At 41.0% G+C, this 21,783-nt stretch overlaps 1 protein-coding gene across 1 annotated transcript in view; it reads right to left on the bottom strand.

The window, feature by feature from the left end:
- Positions 1-21,783, bottom strand: part of slc24a3 (solute carrier family 24 member 3) — a 72,197-nt gene that overhangs the window by 925 nt on the left and 49,489 nt on the right. Inside the window, exons 3-15 of the mRNA XM_020103544.2 lie at positions 10,596-10,672; positions 9,112-9,186; positions 8,913-8,997; positions 8,683-8,786; positions 8,179-8,253; positions 7,918-7,943; positions 7,729-7,782; positions 7,327-7,454; positions 5,296-5,456; positions 3,904-4,144; positions 3,218-3,384; positions 2,140-2,254; positions 999-1,111 (exon numbers count right to left, since the gene is read on the bottom strand). Of these exons, the coding sequence (XP_019959103.1) occupies positions 999-1,111; positions 2,140-2,254; positions 3,218-3,384; positions 3,904-4,144; positions 5,296-5,456; positions 7,327-7,454; positions 7,729-7,782; positions 7,918-7,943; positions 8,179-8,253; positions 8,683-8,786; positions 8,913-8,997; positions 9,112-9,186; positions 10,596-10,672 (1,421 nt within the window). The remainder of the gene's footprint in view (positions 1-998; positions 1,112-2,139; positions 2,255-3,217; positions 3,385-3,903; positions 4,145-5,295; positions 5,457-7,326; positions 7,455-7,728; positions 7,783-7,917; positions 7,944-8,178; positions 8,254-8,682; positions 8,787-8,912; positions 8,998-9,111; positions 9,187-10,595; positions 10,673-21,783) is intronic.

The raw sequence follows: 21,783 nt of genomic DNA, 5'->3' as shown, positions 1-21,783 counted from the left end.
TACCTGGGTTGTGTTGGATTTGTGTTCATTCAATGAGTAGTTCTAGTTCTTGTTTGTGTGTATCCAACTAGATTTCCTGCCCCTTTTTTACCACCCTTGTGATCATCTGCACCTGTTACTAATGTGGACACCTCTGTTCAATCACCCCTGCCTCCCTTATGTTTTTAAGTCTCTATTCTTTCCTTCCCCTTGTTTAATGTCGGTTGTGTGTGCCAGAGCATTTCCTGATGTTTCTCTGAGGATTGATGATTTGGATTTAGATTTTTAGTTCATTCTCTTTTTCTGCAAGAGCATTTGCTTCAATTGAAGACATTTTTTTTTTTTCACCTAAATTTTTTTTCCTGTATTTGGGTCCATCTTCTCAATACAATATAACAGACGACTTCATACGGACAACTTCACATCCCTTGTAAACCAGCTAATTAAGTAGTGGAAACATCGTACGATGTGAGTAAAAATGCAGGAACATGTGTAAAATGAGACTAACTTTGAATTGCCCTGGTGCATGCTGGGAAACTTTACCCCATGCTTGCCGCTAGGGCACTACAGGATCTTTTTCACTTATTTTAATATCTTACACTAATTGCCTGAGATGTTTGTGTTTTTGTTTGCTGCTTTTGTCATTAATTATACACTGAGGCTAACAGAGATTTCAGATGGCTGCAGTATAGTTGTAATTTTGAATGTGTTTCTAAATGTAACTGATCCTGTACACACACAACCAGATGGATATATTATAGGTGAGATTTGGAGCCATGGCTCAACAAGGAGCGACATCCTCTGTCCTTAACCATCAACAAGAGTAAGGAAAAACTACAACAGGGAAAACTTGGAAATCTAAGAGAGAGCCACATGTGAGGAGGGATCCCTCAAAATTACAATATTTACGACATTGATTAAAAAGTTGATTAATAACAAGTCTTCTTGTACATACAGATGTTTCTCTCCATATCTTTTGTTAAAGTTGTAACTATGGACCAGAGGAGTGACCAACTTACATCGGAGCCGTAGTTGATAGCCAGGGTCTTTAGGGACCAGGGGAGACCAAGCCCCACCAAGATGTCAAATACGTTGCTGCCGATGGAGTTGGAAACTGCCATGTCTCCCATTCCTGAACACACAGACGGACATGGAGTCAAAATGTACCAGAACAAAGGAACAGGAAAAAAATGCATAGAGAGAAAGTATGAAAGGGGAAGTGAGCGGGAACCAAGAGACAGATTGGTACACCGGAGGTGAGAAGGCGACAGATTCGGAGGAGGTCAACCCCTGTGAGGTCGCTGGAACTGTCTGTCCAACTGACAACCCAAAGGAAACTATGAAGAGACTGCAGCCACAAAGCAGAGGATGGACAACTGAACTGCAACAGCGTCTCACAGTGAGTGGCCACACGCAGACAGACAGGGCCTGTTAAATATTTGATGGCAGGAGCAAGAATAAACACAGATAAAAGGATGGAGGAAGGGACCCTGTCGGGCTGTCTTCCCTCTGTTTTTATAGACTCACCACAGGGACAGACGAGGGACAGTGGAAAAAGATGACAGGCCAATAATCGCACCCAACCTCAATCCTCTCCACCCTTTTCCATCTTTGTCATCTTCCAGCTCTTTGATAGTGGCTTTACTCGGATTCTCGTCGGCCTCCATCACGCACGATTCATGTTTGTGCATAAATGCGACCAAGCTTGTAACAGCCTACACATATCCGACTGATGGAGTTTTACAATAATTTATTTGACCTCTTAACGTTGGACGAACCCAAACTCTTATTCCACAATCACATTGAGTAAATTCACAGTTATCCTGTAGCCTACTGAAGTCATTGTTTCCCCTTCATCAATCTACATGCAATAAACAAACAGACTTTCAAAGTAAAGTAAAGGGCTATGGAATGGAATGTAAAACTAAACATTACAGGGCATGATATAAAAACTGTATAATTCCACAGTTAGTCCTGCCTCTACTAGATTCCCCACTTCAACAGCTTTACAGAGGTCAATGCATGAAGGAGCGCATATTTACCAAAACACGAACGAAGGAGCTTATACTTGATGAGAAAAATACAAACTGAAATTTGAGAGTATTGGTAGCTTGTCATTTTGTGTGTGTGTGTGTGTGTGTGTGTGTGTGTGTCTGTCACCTTGTCTTGCCACTATAAGGCTGGCCATGCAGTCAGGTACGCTGGTGCCAGCTGCTAAGAAGGTAATGCCCATGATGACATCTGGGATCCCGAGGGTGAAGCCAATAACTGTCACCTGACAGACACAAGAAAGACGACAGTCAAGGAGTTGAACCTCCCGCTCCCTTCAGCTCCACAGCCTCTTAGCCTCTCTTAGCTCCTTTGTTTTAGTTGACCTGCTCACAATCCCTCACTTTCATCAAACTCGTTTTTAATTTGTAAACCTATTACTTTCAGTTTTTTCTTTATTTTTGTTCAGTCATTCAGTTTGTTTAGGTTCAGGTTTGGTTTGGCTGCCTTCCTGCCACATCTAACATCTACCATATGCACACTAGCATGCATTACCATGTGAGATCATGTGAAGTGGTACCTTTCTCCCTCCGTGATGATTATCACAGGATCTTGATTTACAGCTTGATTTTTAGATATTGTTGTGTGTGCATGATTGAAACCATTTTTGGAGTTTGTACTTGTTTTTGATGCAACCCAATTTGTAAATGGGTTTGGATTTAATAACTGTACTCAATAGCAAATTGTATACCTTTGTTTAATGTATTTATCGTATTTAATGTTTTTACTCAATGTCTGGTTTGATGCAGCAGCACCCGTAATCCAAAACAAATTGCTCCCACAGGAGACAATAAAGGAACCTTAACCCTAACCTCTCTGACAATATCAGGGTCTACAGCTGCTAAACTTTACCAGCTGGCCAATAACCTTGCCTGCTTTTGCTGGTTAGGTGGTGTACTATGTATTTTTTAATTAATAAAATGTATTTAATTTCATCCTGTCTGTCTTCACTTGTAATCTTAAATGATGCTTATTTCTCCTTTTCACTCATGTACTTCCTCTATCAGCAGCAGCAGAACTCCCTCCCTGCTCCAGTTTGGTCTTTATTTTTCAAGCAATTTTGTCTATATCAGCCAATTCTCTCTTTTATCCTCGTTTATACTTTTTTAATTTCACATGATAATTGATTAGCAGCAGCATAGCATCTCAATGTCAATAGAGTCTTTTTTATCTACATGTCTGTCCTCACCATCCAGACCATGATGTAGGAGAAGGCAGCAATCCACAAGGTGGAGGCGACGAAAGACAGCATGAAGCAGTTCTCCCAGCGAGGCAAAGAGCAGTTGGGGACGGTGAAGTAGAGCAGCAGGCACAGAGGCCAGGCCAGCAGCCATTTCAGCTTGTTACACACTCCCGCTGCAAATACACACAGCCACAAAAAGTCTCACAATGAGTAAATACTAACATACTGAGATAAGTTTACTATAAATAACTTGACATTCCTATAGAATAATTTGCAGCCTATGAAATAATTTCTCAAATTACGGAATTTACAAGACCTTCTTTGTGTGATTTTAGTGTATTCATGAATATCATGCACTTAATTTAAGCAAATCAAATAAACTATACTTAAATAAACCTGCAGGAATAAGATGAATCTTGTGCAGGTGGAATTAATGAAAATGAACAAATAAAAAATCTTGATCTTTAGCTTGATTTGATAGACATTTTCTTTGACAAAAACAACCACGGACAACACAGAAAGATAAACAGAGTTTTTCAGAAGCGAACAAACAAACATGTAAGTACTACTGATTTTCCAGTTTTTTCTTTGGGAAACAAAGTGTATGTATTTCTCAAAATGCTGACGTATTTCTTTTAACAAAGGAATAATAAAATAAATAACATTGATCATGGAATTCCTCCAGCTGGTACCTGGGCACTGGAAGGGAACAAAGGGTCCCTCCCCATCCTCCTCTTCTTCCTCTTCGTCATTCTCATTGTTTTCATTGTCTTCATTCTCCGTCTCATTGCCCGCTTCACGGTCATCATGGTGAACATTGACACCTTTATCTGCCTCGGACAGCCCGTTTTCTATGCCCCGCCTACTTCCTCCTTTCACTGGAACGTCGGAGTCACCATTGGTCATATTCCGTGTGTTGATTAGACGCTGCCTCTGTAGAATTAATTCAACCATGTATATGCAAGCACAACAACAGAGAAGCAGGAGGGATTCAACACATATTACACCACTGGTGCTCGTAATCCTTTTATTCTAACAATTTGGTATATTTGATACTTTTGTTTCTAATTCTTAAAAGCTAGAAAAGGGTATTTGAAGATCTAAAATTGTTCTTACAGGTATTAGCCTATATGTCCCATAAGTTTTCCTGTTGCCAAGGAAACATGTCATGTGGTGGTGATGGTCACTAACTAAGAGCTGTGTATGAAATAGATATAATTTGATATTGCTTTCCATCACTGGAGACAGCTGTTGGTGACTGAAGAATGAAGTATGTTGCAGAACTCACAACGTTTCTGATAGATTGGAAAGTAAAAAAGCTGTCACTGGCAAACTCTTAAACATAACAACATTAAACCTCTCGGCCTCTAAGTTTGAACCAAAGTTAATTATCTTTGGCAGTATTAAGCACAGGATGCAGCTAAAGTGCCGCTGCAAAATAGTGCTGGAGGAAAATTGTTTGGTGAAACATTTAGAGGTGGGAGACAATCGTCATCGTGGCTCTAATCCCTGCGTAGAAAATGCCTCAGAAAACAGTAAACGAAGTTTGTTGACAGCATGATTGTACAATCTAAATCTTTCTCAAAGGGGATTTTTGAAATGGTAACCAGCTGGAAGCAGTAAAGGAGGAGAATGCTGCGTGAGACATGTGGCCAATAGGAGGCTTATACACACAATCAGACTCCGCAGAGACAACCAAAAACTGTAGCTTATGCCACAGATAGTATTTATGTGGAAATGATTCATCAAATGGCTTCTGACATCCCCTCCTATTCATTCTTATTTATGTTTTTAAATAACTGTTATACCATGAATGCTTTTAAGAAGAGTGCATTATCACCATTTGCCATCAGGTCTCACACATCTTTACAGTGGCACACACACACGCACACACACTCGCAGAATCATGGGTAATGCCCTGAATGAAGCTGCTTCGTTGGCGGTGACCTCCATGCATCACCAGATTACCTTGTTAATGAAGCTGTGTGAAACACTTTCCCCACTGAGAAAAACATGCTGCACTCTGTCAAATTGGAAAAGGCAGCAATCCTTTTTTTTAGAATCACAAGCAGAGCTGTCCTTACCTCGGTGATGAGCATTCGTGAGGCCATGGTGAGGCGGGTTCTGGGGGAGAAGTGGCTGGTGATCATGATCCTCATGCCGGCCTCAGAAAAGGACAACTGATGGGGGTAAGCTGACAGCAGCTCATCCACCATAAGCACTGATGGCTTCCTGTGGTGGTTTGCTATAAGACACATATACATGACCACTACACCACATGTTCACATGTTCCACTACATGTAATATCTGTATTAGCAAAACTAAATAGCACTTTTGTTGCTCAGCTATTTTTCAAGTGAGTCATAGAGATTGTGATATTATATGACATTAAAGGTACAGTGTGTAGAATTGAATGATATCTAGTGGTGAAGTTTCATGTTGCAGCTGAACACCCCTCACCTCACCTCTTCAAAACATAATGGAGAACCTGTGGTAGCCTACACCTCAAAAGGTGTTTAGTTTGTGCAGTTTGGACTACTGTAAAAACATGGCGGCCTCCGTAGAGAGGACCCGCTCCTGATGTAAATATAAAGTATTTAAATATAAAGGGCCCATTCAAGGGTAAAGAAACCAACAATTCGTATAATTTAGATGAAACACACAAGACAAAACATCACCAGGATTATTTTATATTCAATTTCTGTCAATAAATTCCTTTCACTTAAACTTTACACACTGGACCTTTAACACTTTGTTAATTTTGGTTTTCTGTCAGCCACAGACCAAAATGCCTCTAGACGCAAATGGACAGACCTATCACCAGTCCGATCCGTCTCTGAGAGCAAATAACTATGAGCTAGCTGATTAATCTACACTAATAAAGCTCAGTCCATAGCGACTTGGCTTGGGAACCGGAGGGTGGCCGGTTCAAGTCCAGCATGGATGGAAGTTGGAGAGGTGCCAGTTCACCTCCCGGGCACCTTCATGGCTGCCCACTGTTCACTGTGTGGACTGTGTGGATTGTGTTCCGTGTGTGCTCCGTTCACACAGATGGGTTAAATACAGAGATCAAATTTCCCCATGTTTGCATGTTGCATGCTGTGTGTGGAACCATAAAGAGGAATCTTAATCTTAAAGTAGATCCACCCAATGTCTGTATCACAGGTCTATATAGTGTTACCTGTGTGAGGCAATGTGATGCAGCAGCATGGTGGATAAGGACCTGGTGCCAATAATGGTTTAAACATCAGTAATGTGAAGGTGGTTTGGCTTTAGTCGGACATTTGGCAAAGCAAAGATACCTGTATACCTCCAGAGGTAATACGACAAATCTATTCAACCACTATCTATTCAATTTTTTCATAATAAGCATATGAATTCTTGACTTATGGCCAAAACCATGTGTTGAGGTCCCACTGACCTTTGACGAATTCTCATCTAACCAAATTCTGATCAGATTTGCCTTGAGTCAGAGTGAATGTTCATAAAATGTTAGGTCACAGTGACCTTGACAATTTTAATCACCACAGTAGATTTATTTAATTGAGAATGTCTGACTATTGGGATGGGATTCCCTCAGGGTGTTCCCGAGATATCTATTTATGAGACAAAAACTGTGTTGTGTGAGATCAATGTGACCTTAAACTGTGACAAACAAAATCAGTTCACCCATTTCTAAAAAAATTACATTCCCAGGAGTGGGACAAAAATTATATTGCAGAGTCAGGGCGGCTGTGGCTCAGGAGGTAGAGTGGGTCGTCCACTGACCAGAAGGTTGACGGTTTGATCCTACTCTTACTCATTCTGCAAGCCAAGTGTCCTTAGTGTGTGAGTGATGTATGATAGAGAGAGTGCTGCACATAAATGCACTGTGTGTTTATGTGTGTGAATTGGTCATCAAGACTATAGACATATGATATGATATGATAATAGCATGCAACTATGAAAAAATTAGGTGGTCACAGTCTGTATCTGTATAGTCATGTATCTCATGGTATTATCTATCAATATGTTTTAAAAGGTGCAAATAGATAAGTCCATATACATGATGGATTTAAATATAGAACAACAGGCACTACAGTACTTGCTGAAGCATAGAGTAGACGTAACTGTACCTTTTTTCAACAGGACTGCTGTAGCATCACAGCCATCATCTAGTTCAGCATTACTGGCAGCTCCATTCCTCAAACTGGATGAGTTCTTCTTCCTCCTCTCCAGAAAATGAACAATGTGGGAATTCAGCCTGGAACAGACATTGTATGTTATAGTTAACAACTAACAGCTCTACAAAATAATGCATTTCATTGATATATATGCTTCATGATAAAATTTGCTTTGATTAAGAGCTGACCTAACTCTAGCAGACCATTCAAGTTGGTCACACTGAAGAATAATACACTGAAATACTTTGACAGGTTGCTCATAAGCAATGGGTTAACATTGTTAACAGTAACTATCAGTCTTTTACAATAAATCATAAGTTGCTTTCACAGTGTTATTATTTCAATCACACTCACTTCATGATCAAAATGTAGACGAAATACATCAGAATCAGCGTCAGAGCTTCCCACCTGGAAAACACAGTTTGAATCTGTTTACCATGTGTATTATTTTGTAAACTATCATGTGTATGTGTGTGTGAAAGTGCTGATTTTTGTCTTTTCACAAAAGTTTTAAGCAATCAGTACTTATGTCGATTGACTTACCAAACCACTTTTTCATCATATATGAACTGTGGAATAGAAAAATGATGGAGTAGTGAAAATCATCACCTTGAACATGAACATCTATGCAGTTATTGAAAGGCATTGTATTTCTGTGAGGTAACTTTCTCTTGACCAACTCAAAATAACTAGATTTACCAGTGAGATGGTAAAGGTTTTTAATTGTTCTCCACCTTAGGAAGAACGGCCTCAATCTTACACAAAGTTTTGGAAATGTCAATATGGCTACAAGCTGTTCCTTACCACTATGAGAGCAGAGATAGACAGGGTGTAGTAGACAGAATCTCTGAGCAGAGGCCAGTGGGACAGATGAATCGTCTGTGAAACAGACAGACAGACAGACGGAAGATAAACAATCAGAGATTGGGACATTTTATGACTTTAAAACTTGCATTGACTGAAATACTGTTGAGTAACACATCCCACAAGGTACTCACTGCTGTGCACTACTAACAAGATAAACCAAGCTCTCTGAGTAACTTTGTGTTTGTGTGTGTGTGTGTGTGTGTGTGTGTGTTTGGGCCTTACGTAACTTGTAATCTAAATAGGATTCAAGTATGTTTCTCTTTTTTCTTTTCCTTGTGGGATTATAGTAGTGGAGGGACAGATATCGCTATCACACAGACTGAGACAGTGTGTGTTATTTCCACCCAAGATTTTTAATGTGAACATGGATATACCGTATGAACTGCAAAGGAAAAATCACTCAACAAATGTTACTGAAAGTGTATGTCTTGTGTACCGTACCTGTGCAGTGAATATCCCACACACTCCAATAATGCAAAGGATGTTGAAGACTGCTGAGCCCACAATGGTGCCAACCCCAACATCACCTTTAGTGATGAACACTCCTATACACCAGAGACACACTGACTGATGATCACATATTACAGACAATCTGTTCACACTTTAAATTCTTTCTGCTTCTGATTTTTTCTGTCTATATATCTGCTAGTCTCTGTGTGTGTTTTTCTCACCAATGACAGAGGTGAACAGTTCAGGAGCTGAACTGCCTGCTGCCATGAAGGTCGCTCCTGCAACATCCTCACTCAGATGAAGACGCTAATGATGATAAGAAAGAAAGAAAGAAGCCCTTCATAATAACAATCCATAATAAACACTACTAGGATAATTGTGTGTTAATGCAAGCTCAGCAGAATCACAGTGGTATCTTACCTCACATATCTTCTCTAGTGAGGGTACAAAGTAGTCGTCACACACCAGGGCAAGGGCATAGAACATGTAGACTGCCTGCAGAGGCCAAACACACGCACACGCACACGCACACACACACACACACACACACACACACACACACACACACACACACAGAGATCAGTTAGTCTGTTTGTGGTGGTGCCATGATTGAAGTCAACACCTGCACTCCTGTGAATGTCTGTCAGTCTAATATGGTGACATAAAATATAATCTGGTGGAGATTTTGACCCAGTTGTCGAACACTGCTGAAGTTAATCTGAGGACGTAGAAGGTACACTGCCCCACCCCAACTGACTGCTACAGAGAGCTGTTGTTTATTCACACTTTATTAATGTTGAACGTATTATTGCATTAAATGTGCAAATTGCAGCAAAATTCGACATTGCACTTCCTCAGGCCATTATGAATAAAAGATATCTGAGCCGACGACAGATAGACCTTTGTGGAATTAGCAGGTAAAATAAAAGCCCCAGCCTATATTTGAACATTTACAGTAAACATGTTTGAGAATGAGACAGATAGCTAAAACAGCTTCACAGTCACTTTGGAAATGTTTTTTCTTTACTGTGTATATGTTGACATATACACATGTATGTAAAATTTACAGATGAACAGATCAGGCTTCCACAGGAGAAGGTATAACCTCTGCTTGTACTCTAGAGGAGTTTGGGTATCTTACTTCTCATATCACACATAAATGTCTGCTCAACATCTGCTAAATACTTTCACTATCTCTATGAATTTACTGTCAATGAAACATGAAACTTCCTGCGCATGTTACACATTATTAGCCTTAAAGCATCTCAAAGGACATAATAAACCACCATCCTGGTTGGCTTTTAATTTATGTTTTTAAGCTATTTTCAAATGAAAAGTTTCTTTAAAAGTGAAAATGAGAGCAGCAGAGTGGTGAGTATGACATGACTCTGTTCTTGTATAAACGAAATCGGTGTTGTGTATTAAAAATATTAGGGTAGGCCTCTCATGATAACAAATTTTGTTGGACTTTATATTGTCCCAGGAAATATTGTGATGAATAATATCATTGTCATCATTTTTAAACCATTTTATACCACTGATAATGCAATAGCATAATTATGCATTATTATTATTATTCATAGAGCAACTAAGTCTTACTCTAAAATATATTCAGTCTTACATATTATGCAGAGGTGAGGAGAGAAAGACTAGTAAATGTTAGAGGTGCAGATGCACACCGGTGTGCGAGCAAGAAACATTGTAGTCACACTTTTCTCGATTTTTGTATTTTGAATTGCCTCACGGCTGGATCAAACAGTCTTGTGGACTGTGTATGGCCCAGAGGCCAGACGTTCCCCACCTCTGATCTAAACCTTCACAAATGAAGATACCAGGGGCTACTGAGGAAATAGTGATACTATATCAAACAAGTGTGGACACAAACTGCTCCAGGTGACACTCACACAGAGGACATGCAGGCCAACTGCTCCTTCAGCTCGCTCCTGGTTGGTGAAGTAATCCCTGGGGAACTCGTGGATCGCTACAGAGAAACAAAGAGACAAATGCTGATGCAGTGAAAGGAGACAAAATATTAAATATTAAATATCGACTCCAGTTAAGGGAAGATACCCTAAGGATGGAACCTCTAATTGATCAGAGAAGCTTAAAAAATACAATGAAGGTGGCAAGCATAGATACAAGTCAAGACAAGAAAAGTAGACTCAACAACGTAGCAGTGAATTTAAAGATACAGCCATATAGTCACCCAGAGTGCCATAAAATATATTTACTAGCACAATGAATTACTAATCACGGGACAAAAAACAGAGCAAGGGACAACTGTTCCGGGAAAACTTGTCAAAGGCAAGAGGATTAAAGACTTCCTGGTTTTGTAGTTAGTCAAATCATCAATTCAGCGGCCGCATCCTTAGACGCGTTGGCCGAATGGAAATGAGGTGGTCTGGTCTTCCTATTGTGTCACTAGCTTCTCCCACCCTTACAGCCTTTGCTTGCAACAAAGACACGAGCAAAAACGTTCTTGGTTTGTTAAAAACTTTGAGGCCTGATCTTATGTCTGATCTAATGTTTGTGCAAGGTAAATTTTCCCTGTCAGCACCCACAGAGTTTAAATAGCAATAGAGGAAACCATCTGAGCACCCTTGGGTGTGTTGGTCTTTAAATGAGGTCTGATCAGATTGTTTAAAGTCAGTGATGCAGAATTTCACTGTTTTTTTGTACGTATTGTAAATAAACATTTTGAAAATATTTGAACGTCTACTCCAAAGCTTGACTAGTTTTAAGAAATGTCCCTTATTTAAAGTGGACATTAAGAGGAAAGGACGTGTTTCCTTGTTTCCTCTCTACTTATGTCTGATGTGCGAGGGAAGATGCAAGTGGAGGAAATGTAGATGACGTAAGGCAAGAGGGATGTTGCTGCTTACAAAATATAGCCACAGATTCTCTTCTTTACACCGTAGGAAACAGCTGGGCATCACTGAAGACAGCAGTTTACCCTGGCCTTTGCCCTTGCTTGTCATTCTCAGCATTAACAAGCTTTCAAGCTGTCAAATGATGACAACGTCAGTTGGGGCTGTTCAGAACAACAACACATCATGTTTTCAGTGAATCACATACAGCTCTCTTGGAGTGTGAGCCAAACCTGCACACACAGGCAAACAGATTTATTTTGAAGAAACAAAAGAGGAGTCGCGCCCACAGTTTCAGTCTCGCGTTGCATATATGTTTAGAGTGCAGCAGGGTGACATAACACGTTGATACCACTCCGTCCTTGATCCAACAGAGGTGACACTGTGAATCCATCATTGTCTGACAGCAGTGACCAATCACAACATGCCAAAATATGCCACATATTCATTCATAGCTGTCATGTGTGTTTCCTGTTGCATATGAGTCGGCTCATGAGTGGCCAGGTTAAAAATAGCCTCAGCCCAGTGTGACTGTGTGTGAGTTTGGGCTTTGCTCGGCTTGATCTGTGCGTGTGCTATCCGTGCAGTAAGGATGTGTGTTTGTGTACTTGCCCGCTGTATGTAATTGCTGTGTGTGAATGTGTGTGTGTTTGTGCATGTGCGTGTGTATCATGATGGCGACCCAATGTGCAGTGACATTCTCTCTCTCAACAGCCGAGAGCTTGTGAGTCAGGCGGCCTCAGCCTCAGCCTGTCCTGAGTGCCACAAACACAACACGAGCCTGTCCGCTCAAAGGAAGCGACAGCAGCATGGAGAGAGACAGAGAGAGGCTGACATGATGCCGAACTGCCACTGAACAAACGAGTCATTCTTGGGCAAGCAGAAAAGGAAGGTTAACTGGGAATGAGACAGGGAGACCTTTCCGAGTATTCTCGTCTTTTATGGTGAAATGTGTACTAAGCCCTAAGAAGTCATGAATTGGTCATGTAGACAGCTGATCATCATAAACCATCGCAACCTCAAAATCCAAATGTCAATATGACACACCAAAATAAAATGTTTGAATTGTTCAGAAAATTAAATGTGTTAAACAGACCACATTACAGATAAACATGATAACCACAACAGATGTGTTGGTAAATGGTTATGTTATTGGACTCTTGATGCCACAATTTCATTGTGCTAATGTACGAAGTACGACTGTGCAATGACAATAAAGTCTTTTGAAAAAATTTTTAGGGAATTATGTGGTTTTCACTGTTGCCGACTACTTGAAGGAGCTATGGGAGTACTGTGGCAATGGGAACATCAGAAGGGGTTAAAAAACGGTTTGTTGACATCGGGAGTTCTTTTGCTGCTGAAGAGTTATTTGGATAAACGCTCACATAGGTGTAAAGCAAACAAGGAAGTCCCTATCTAGTTCATCCCAGCAACTCCTACAGTGGTGACTTATTGTTCCTATGCATGTACACTCAGTGGACCAGGCTGTCTAGCATTCTCCAGGTTATGGATGAGTTCCATTGCCTCCTGACCAAGTTTCCAAGTCTATGACAGCCAACCTTGTCATCGATCATCACAAAACATGGAACATCATATCTCAACTGCCGGCCCATTGGTACACACTCTGAGCCTGCGCTTAGACCTAGCCAAGCTAGCTAACATCATAGCTAAGTTTGAGAGCATGAAGTGCCTTAGCATCATTCATCGTTCCTGCAGCCAGCTCTCCTTCATGGGTGGATGAGTCTGTCACTGAATGAGCTGCAGAGGCTAATCAAGACATTAAGGAGAGGGTGATACGGAAAGTCCAATATTGTCCTTACTTTGGACAAAGTTCTCCTCTCCATCACCACTGTGACATTGTCCAGTCCCCCCCCAACAACATGGCTGGCTTTCCTGATTAGCTTGTTGAGTCTATTAATGTCCTTCTTCTTCAAGCTGCTGCCCCAGCAGACAACAGCAAACATTTTGGCACTGGACACAACAGACTCATAGAACATCCGCAGCATCGTCCTGTCTATGTTGAAGGACCTGAGCCGTCTCAGAAAAGAGAGATGGCTCTGGCCTCTTTTGTAAATCGTGTCCACATTTTCTGACCAGTCTAGTTTATTATCTAAGTACACCCCCAAGTACTTGTAGTTTTCCGCCATGTCCACACTGGCCCCATGGATGGGGAGGCTGTAGGTGGTTTTTACCGCTCCATGTGACAAAGTTGTCCACCACAGTCCGGTACTCACTCTCATTCCCATCAGTGATACATACTACTACTGCAGAGTCATCAGAAAACTTCTGAAGGTGTCAGGTCTCTGTGAAGTAGCTGAAGTCTGTGGTGTAGAGAGTGAATAGAAAGGGAGAGAGGACAGTCCCCTGAGGAGTCCCAGTGTTGCTGACCACTCTGTCTGACATGCAGAACGGCAAGCCCCCCTCCTTTGCGCTTACTGCTCTGAACGCTGTCTCTGTCCACGCGCACAGTATGGAAGCCCTTGGTGGTGGTGTTGTCGTCGGGAACATCCTGGTGCAGCCATGTCTCCCTAAAGCACATTAAACTAAACTCACGATACTCCTTCTGACTTTGGGCCAGTGCAGTCAGCTGGTCCATCTTATTCCCCCACGATCTCACGTTTCCCATGACAATGGAGGGAAGACTCGGCTTATAGCTCTTCTCAATAAGTCTTCGTTGTTTCACAGCCTCCCTTTTCCTCCGTAGTTTTTTACTTCCTCTGCATCCCCTGTGTGTCCGTCTCAAGATTTCAGCCGGAATATTGTTGTCCGTGGTCACCAAAGGCGCCGGCTTCAGGTCGATCAGCTGATCCCTGTTGTAAACAATGCGGGCAGCATCGAGTTGCTGTGCCGCTGTGCCGGTGTAGAGTTGTGTAGCAGCTAACAAAAACACCAAAACTCTAGCAAACCAAATGATGATTCGATGTGAAGTATAAGTGATCCCCAAACTCGAAAAAAGAAATTAAAGAGAAAGTTAAGTCTAAGAAAAGTATAGAAAAAGTGGTTGGGTATCGGGAGCGCTCGTAACAGGCAGCACACGACTTCGCGCATGCGCACAGGCAGCAGACACCTTCTCATTATGGTGGACAGGACCAGTCATTTGCCATAGCGCCTGTTGGTAACGGCAGCCGCTAATTTGGCTGAGGCATTTATCAGAAGATAAGTTGCTCGGTTTGGCATTCCACTCTTCTGACCACGGCCTGAAGTTTTCTTCCAGGCTCTGGAACACAGTGTTAGTCACCAAACTACAGCATACCACCCACAGGCTAACAGGCAGTTTCATTAGTATGAAAGCTGACTGCTGCTAGTGAATAATAGACGGGCCTACATGTTTACCCCAAGCTTGACCACTTAGCCTTTTGTTTCCAAAGACAAAGAAGAGCTTCCAGAACTCAGTCTCCCAGGGTTTTGCACCCTTTCACACCTACCCCTGGATCCAACTTTCAGTCACTATTGGTCACTGTGTGCCTCAGGACACATGACGTCACCAGGCCAGTAAACCCCCAGTTCCCCTAGGCTCACTCTCTTTATTATCACTTCTTCCAAATAAATTAATCACTCTCTCTCTCAGATTATCCAAAAAGAGAAGAAGATCTCTGCTCCATCTTCCAACTCCAAGCCAGCTCTCCAGACTTTCATGCAGGCCTGTTTAAAGCAGACTGCTACCACCTTCTTCAAAGGGAGGGACGCAAGTGCCTCCCTAATAACTTCAGCATGAACTGCTACAACACAAAGTCTCACCAGCAGATTAACGACAAAAGGAACCAGAGTTAGCATTGAGTGGCTTATTCTTTCTGGACTCAACCAACCAGCATGAACAGTTCACTGGGCTTGCAAAAAGCACCAAAATTGACTTTTTCTCCAGTAATGTAACTGGGCCTAGCATAGCATAACACAACACGGCTAAGCAATAGACTGTATTAGTGTATCATATTGACAAGTTCAATATATTGAGTGTTACTGCTATTTCTTTTAGTGGTTATTTTATGTGCCACGGTAAATCTAGTACTAGGTCTTGCATGTGGCTAACCTCTTTTAACCTGGCCCCCTCTTTCCTACATCATTAGCCTTAACAAAGGCCCCATCCACACCTGGTATTAACATGTGTTTTTTGTGATCCGATCACATGTGGACAGGTCTGAGAGCGTGCGTTTACACCAGGCATTAAAATGTGCCCCACATACGTATTGTCATCGGATCTTAGATCGTCTCTTACCTCCCTGCTCGACAAACAAACATGTACGTCATTTCTGTTCACGAAGACCAAGTTCTGTGGTTTTACCCAGTCTGAGTACACAAGTGTGTCTGATGTCACTGTGCGTGTGTCGGCACGAGCGAAAGAGAGGTAGAGAGACGAGTCAGGAGAGTCTGAATGAATCTCGTGCAGCTGTGGTGAAAGATTTTACTAATTTAAGCTGTCCACTTGTGATCGGATCATAAAAAACACATGTTGATACCAAGTGTCCACCGGGTCAAGGAAACAAAGCACTTACATGTTGAATAACTCTTTCTTATTCTTATAACATTTTTTCAGGAAAGAGCAAGCTTTTACATATAAAGAATCTGTTCTTGTGTCTACTTTTACACTATGACCCCCATTCCATTCAACCCCCAAACTGGTGCAGTTGCTTTGTTGTTATGGATCATGCTGTATGTTCTATGTACAAATCTTTTGTATGATTATATTTCAAAAGAACTGTCATGTTTTCTTATTTTAAGCACATGTGGTCTAACCTTGCTCCCATGTATCTCATTTTAAGGAAAAGGTTTGTCCACAGTGCTGGAACGGACGCACAGCTTGTCTAAAACACAGATTCAGAAAGATCTATTTTGATTATGGGCAGTAACAAGGGAATCTGATCAAGAATTTGATCAAAGCATTTTGCACAACAACTCTTTATGTTAGTCCATCACTCTCACTGCTTCTCACCACACTTTTAGACTGATTTAATATCCACTCTATCTAAGGGCTTCATAACAGCATAAGCTGGATATGCCTGATATCAAATTTAGAGTTTGTCAGTAAGGAGTGGTTATTATCTCTTTTGGTAAAAATCTCTCGGGAAACTACCTCAGTTTCATTTCCAGATGTGGAATGTGTTTCCCACTGAACCTTCACAGCCAATCAGTCTGTGCTGAGAATAGTGCCACACACGCAAACACACACGGTGATAATGTACTACTGCCTGCAAAAATGAGAGAGGGAGAAAGAGAGAGAGAGACTGCATAAAGGGATAGTTCACAGAAAAATTACAATGAAAATTCACTCATCATAAGCCGATTGAGGGGTGGGTAAATTGTCCAAACCGTAATCCTGTTTCATAATGTTAATGAGGAATACTAGAGAAATAGATGCTGGAAGTGTACGAGATTGGGACTCATGGGTGGCCTGATAATGAGCCAGTCTGCAACACCCGGATGAATTTACCGCTGTTTGAGACGTTCTTGGAAGAATCTGAAACTTCTGTGGGTTCCAACGTTAACCAGTACACTTACTAAAGACAAAACAAATAAACTAAAATAACCCTCAGACTCACATACTAACACAAACACTCAAAATACAAAAGGAGATGTACAGCAGTTGGTTTATATACATCAGACAGCCCTTCACCTGATTTTGTTGACCACAGTTTGTCCACAGTTTGTCCACTTCTGAGCAGGACACACAGTAGTTGAGTGTGACTGAGGCAAGCACTTTAAAAGGGCTCGATTTGGCCAAAATTCTAGTTCTTATTTTAGGTGTCTGATAAATTAATCAAGAATATTTCAAGTACTTCAACATTTATTTTGCCAGTAATTTTATGCTCCAATCAGGATCCCACTCTAGTCCACAGAACACTTTTGGAGTTTCAGGGGTAAACAGTTTTGCAGCCAAATCCAATACAAATGAAGTCACTGGTGACTCCTTTTTCAGACGTAATAATACGACAGAAACAAACACAACATCCCTTCCTTCTGCTTGTGTGGTGTCATCCAAGTGTCAGTAAGCCCCGACATTCAAATTCGACTCGAAATGGCGTAATTCTCACCATGTTTTTAACCTTGGGCGAGAGCTTGTATGCAGTGTGTGCAGTGATTCCAGTGTGTGTGTGTGTGTGTGCGCATGAAGGTGAACTTGGCACAGAGGAGGATCTTTAGGCTAAAAACATGGTTTAAATGACAACGCTATCAAATGTCGGGGCTTCCAGGAAAATGGATGACACTACAGGAGCAGTATGTTGTTTTTTATGTTTGAAGAAGTGGTCATCATTTACTTCAATTTTATTGGATTTGGCTGCAACACTGTTTACCCCTTAAGCTCCAAAAGTGTTTTGTGGACTAAAACACTTCATCCACCCCTCCACTGGCATAATGATGAGTAGATAATGAGTGAATTTTCATTATTCCTTTAAGCCAATTCCATAGCCTCAAAATAACAACAGCCTCTATTGTCATAACAGGTTCTTTTGCATCTAGGAGGACTCTTTGTGTTTCAATTCACAGATTAGAGGCTCACTGGATCTGGCCAAGCAGGCATGGACACAGGCCAACTCTGTTTCTATCAGAGAATGCATGTGTGTGTGTGTGTGTGTGTGTGTGTGTGCGTGTGTGTGTGTATGTGTCTATATATTGTGTGTCTCTTGTGTGTTTGTCATCCACACAAAGCTGTCCTTTCTCTTTTCTTTCACCTCAACTTGGCAATGATACAGACCCTTCCTGAGGGAAGAACAGGCAACATACTGTGAAATATCTGCCATTCAAACATACATAATCAATTCAATTCAGTTTTATTTGTATTGTTTGTATGTCATGCCAAATTATGACACATTATCTCAAGACACTTTACATAGTGAGGTTGAGACCATAAAAATATAGGGAAACCCAACAGTTCGAGCAACAAGCAAATCCTTTGGTGACTGTGGAAAAAAAACACTGAAGGAAACTTCTGGCAGAACCAGACTCAATGTGGGCAGCCAGAGTTGTTTGAACTCTGTGGGCTATATTTTCTGTTTTATTTAGGTACCTCACTGTTAGAGCCCCCCGATGTTTGATAAAATGTTGTTGTTGATGATTATACTACAAATGTATATAAATTAAAAAGGCAGGTTCGACATTTTTATGATAGAATGAGTGATAAATTGACCAGGAAGTTACAGCATGAAATATTGGCTAAAGGTAGATATACAAATTAGTGTAAGTAAGAAGAAATTATAAGACCAAACATGCACACTAGGTTTGGGAAGTTGAAGGATAATATTTTCACTTTAACATGCCCTGCCTATGCATCTTGGTCAATGAAAGTAAAAATTCAACAAACTGGACTGTTTTCTTAATGTTGTGTGTTAAAAAAAACACTACACAAAACATGACTATCTTATTTTTAAATTCCGAACATCACTCATTATTGAGTACACTTAAATGCAAGTAAACCCTAAGACTAGGGGTGCAACGGATCCACAAAAAAAAAACTCTCGGATCAGAGTCACGTATCGGATCATTTTTCGGATCAGCAAAACAAAACAAAAAAAGACAAGACAAATAAACATGGATAGTGAGTGAAATAAAGCCTATGTCCATGTCATCTATGTCATCAAAGAAGAATAAAAGAAAGAAAGCAAAGCGTACCTGAGCTTATAATTTCAAATTCTTTTTCAAAAAGACAAGGATGTCTACATTGTCTGGGGGGAGTGTGGACTTCTTTGCAGTCACTATGTCCCCTGCTATGGCTCTGTTCCCCTGGACGTCCACCCATCTGTCATGAGCGCAACAGAGGATGCTCGGGATAGTTCATCCACAACTTTTTTCTTCTCCTGCTCATAAAGATCTGGCACAATCTTTTCGCACAAGTGGGTGCGCGATGTCGTAACGTGGCTCAAGCACTCCCAGCATGTGTTTAAAGACCTCGTTTTGCACAACCGAATATGGCCTCATGTCTTCACCTATAAACACACCGATAGCGTTTGTGATGGCTTTAGCATGGTCGGATTGTGCAACAAGGGGCTGCATAAATGCTGCAGTGATATGCAATTGTTGAGCAGCCTTCGTTTTCACTCCTGTCACTGAAACACCGGGGTGATGTCGCTTCAAATGTGTGGCCATGCTTGATGTGTTTCCACTGTCATATGGCTTTCTTGTGCCACAGTGCCTACACACCGGTTTTATCCACTTACCTCTTTCCTTCATCATTATATTTGACAGGGAAGCCAAAATGCTCCCATACAGGGGATTTAAATGACGTGGGGCGTTCAAGCTCCTCTGTTCCTCCACTCGCCATGACCACACTGTGTGTGGACTGAACATGCACACAACTTTTTTTTTTTTCATAAATCAATCAGCGGATCACGTGTGTGCCAAACCGAAGATATTGATCAATGATGATCGTTTGCACCACTACCTAAGAAATTAGTTTATCACTTACAGTGTATGATAGTTTACAACACTTATAAGATTATGTGATTTTTAGATAATGCAAAATAAATAAACAAATACAATTATCTGAGTTGAGGAGATCTAACTTCAAACAGAGTTATACTGAACTATAAGACCCTTTAACCTCAGTTGCATTCACAAACTGTATTTCTATCGACTGTATGGTCTCCACTTACTCCCACTGCACAAAATTTAAGGTAAAATATCTTGATCTAGATATGGGTGATAAAGCCAGAGTCTGCACTGTAAAAAGCAGTGTGAAAAGACCTATAATGACAGAAACCATGTTTGTAACATTATTTATTTGGAATGTACTTTGATTTCTTATTCTGTCCATGTGTGATTAAGCTAATATGGAGGAGGCTGGGTTTATGTCCTATACTGTAGCTAGCCACCAGGGGGAGATCCAGATGTTTTGGTGTTACCTTTGCGAGCTATCATGTTGTCCATCTTTATACAGCCATTGGTTAAATCATGTTGTGCAACAGGTTTGAGTTAAACCTCAGATAGAGCCAATAGTGCAATCCATACAGGACCAGATGTCTGTAGACACGAAGAAGAAACTTTGAAAAAGACTTTAACATTTTCAAAGAGAGGTTGTGTGAGTTGATACGTAAATTTAAACATCAAAATAATGTCACTTCGCCCAGGCACAGGGACAAAGAAATGGTGCAGAACAGTTGGGACGAGATCAGACGGGAATAGTGGAGGTCTGTGCGAGACCACTTCCTCCGGGCACACAATAAGCATGTTCACAAACCATGAGTGTAGGTTGAAACACAGCCTCTGAGGACACATTAATTAACTGGCCTGGAATTAATTTTGCAACTGCATGTGTTGATATGTAGATTACATTTACAATCTAGCCTTTGATTTATCTTGTAGCTGGGACAAGGATAAGAAAGACAGATGGATTTGTCTTGACAAACTCCATTCTTTGACTGTTGATCTTCTGGTTTTGGTTGTATGTCGGGTTGCCCCCCTCCCTCCCTCCCTCCCAGAAGAGCTGATGGATGGCAAATGTATTTATGTGATTATATCCATTCTTGCCCTCTGCCACAATGGATAAAAGCTTCTGCTAAATGCTTGATATGTTAATGTAAAAAAGCTTTCTTCTCATGTTTAAAACAATCTGTCATATATGAGCATACACCAGATTTAGGATTAAACAAACTCTTATGGCGGCTGACATCAGTGCTGCAATGATACCACCCTCTCATGCTGCCCTAATCTTGATACATATTCTGTGAAGAGTGGATGTCAAACAGTGAGTGAAACAAAGCATTGCATAATGTCTCATTTATTTATTTGAATACATGTCAATAACTATGTTTCTTTTTTCTCCCATAGTCCCTCTCTCTCTCTTTCTCTCTCTCATTGCAGTTATATCTGACTCCAGAACTACAAGAGAACAACTATTATTATTATTATTATTATTAACAACAATACTTATTAGTAATTAATTATTATATGAATTGTTGCTGGTATCATTAATAATAACTAACTTCTTTACACTGTTATTGTTTTCATTTTAACTAGTCAGATCTGATACCTGATGGTGCACAAGCGTTCCCGGTCTCTCTCACCTCTCTTCCCCCACTCCTTCCCCTCCCCACTATCTCTCTCTTCTCTCCCACCCATCTACCCTCTCCTCCCCATTTTTCTCTGCTCACCCCAACCAGTCGAGGCACATGACCGCCCACAGTGAGTCTGATTCTAGAGGTTTCTGGACTTTTAATATCTGAGCTAACTAGAATTGGGTTAGACTCACTCTACAGCCTCTCTGAAAGGCTTTATACAGTAAAGGATGAGGAGAACC

This window comes from Paralichthys olivaceus, chromosome 14 (assembly GCF_024713975.1).
Source record: "Paralichthys olivaceus isolate ysfri-2021 chromosome 14, ASM2471397v2, whole genome shotgun sequence".
NCBI lineage: Eukaryota > Metazoa > Chordata > Actinopteri > Pleuronectiformes > Paralichthyidae > Paralichthys > Paralichthys olivaceus.
This window is presented reverse-complemented; position numbering and strand designations above follow the sequence as displayed.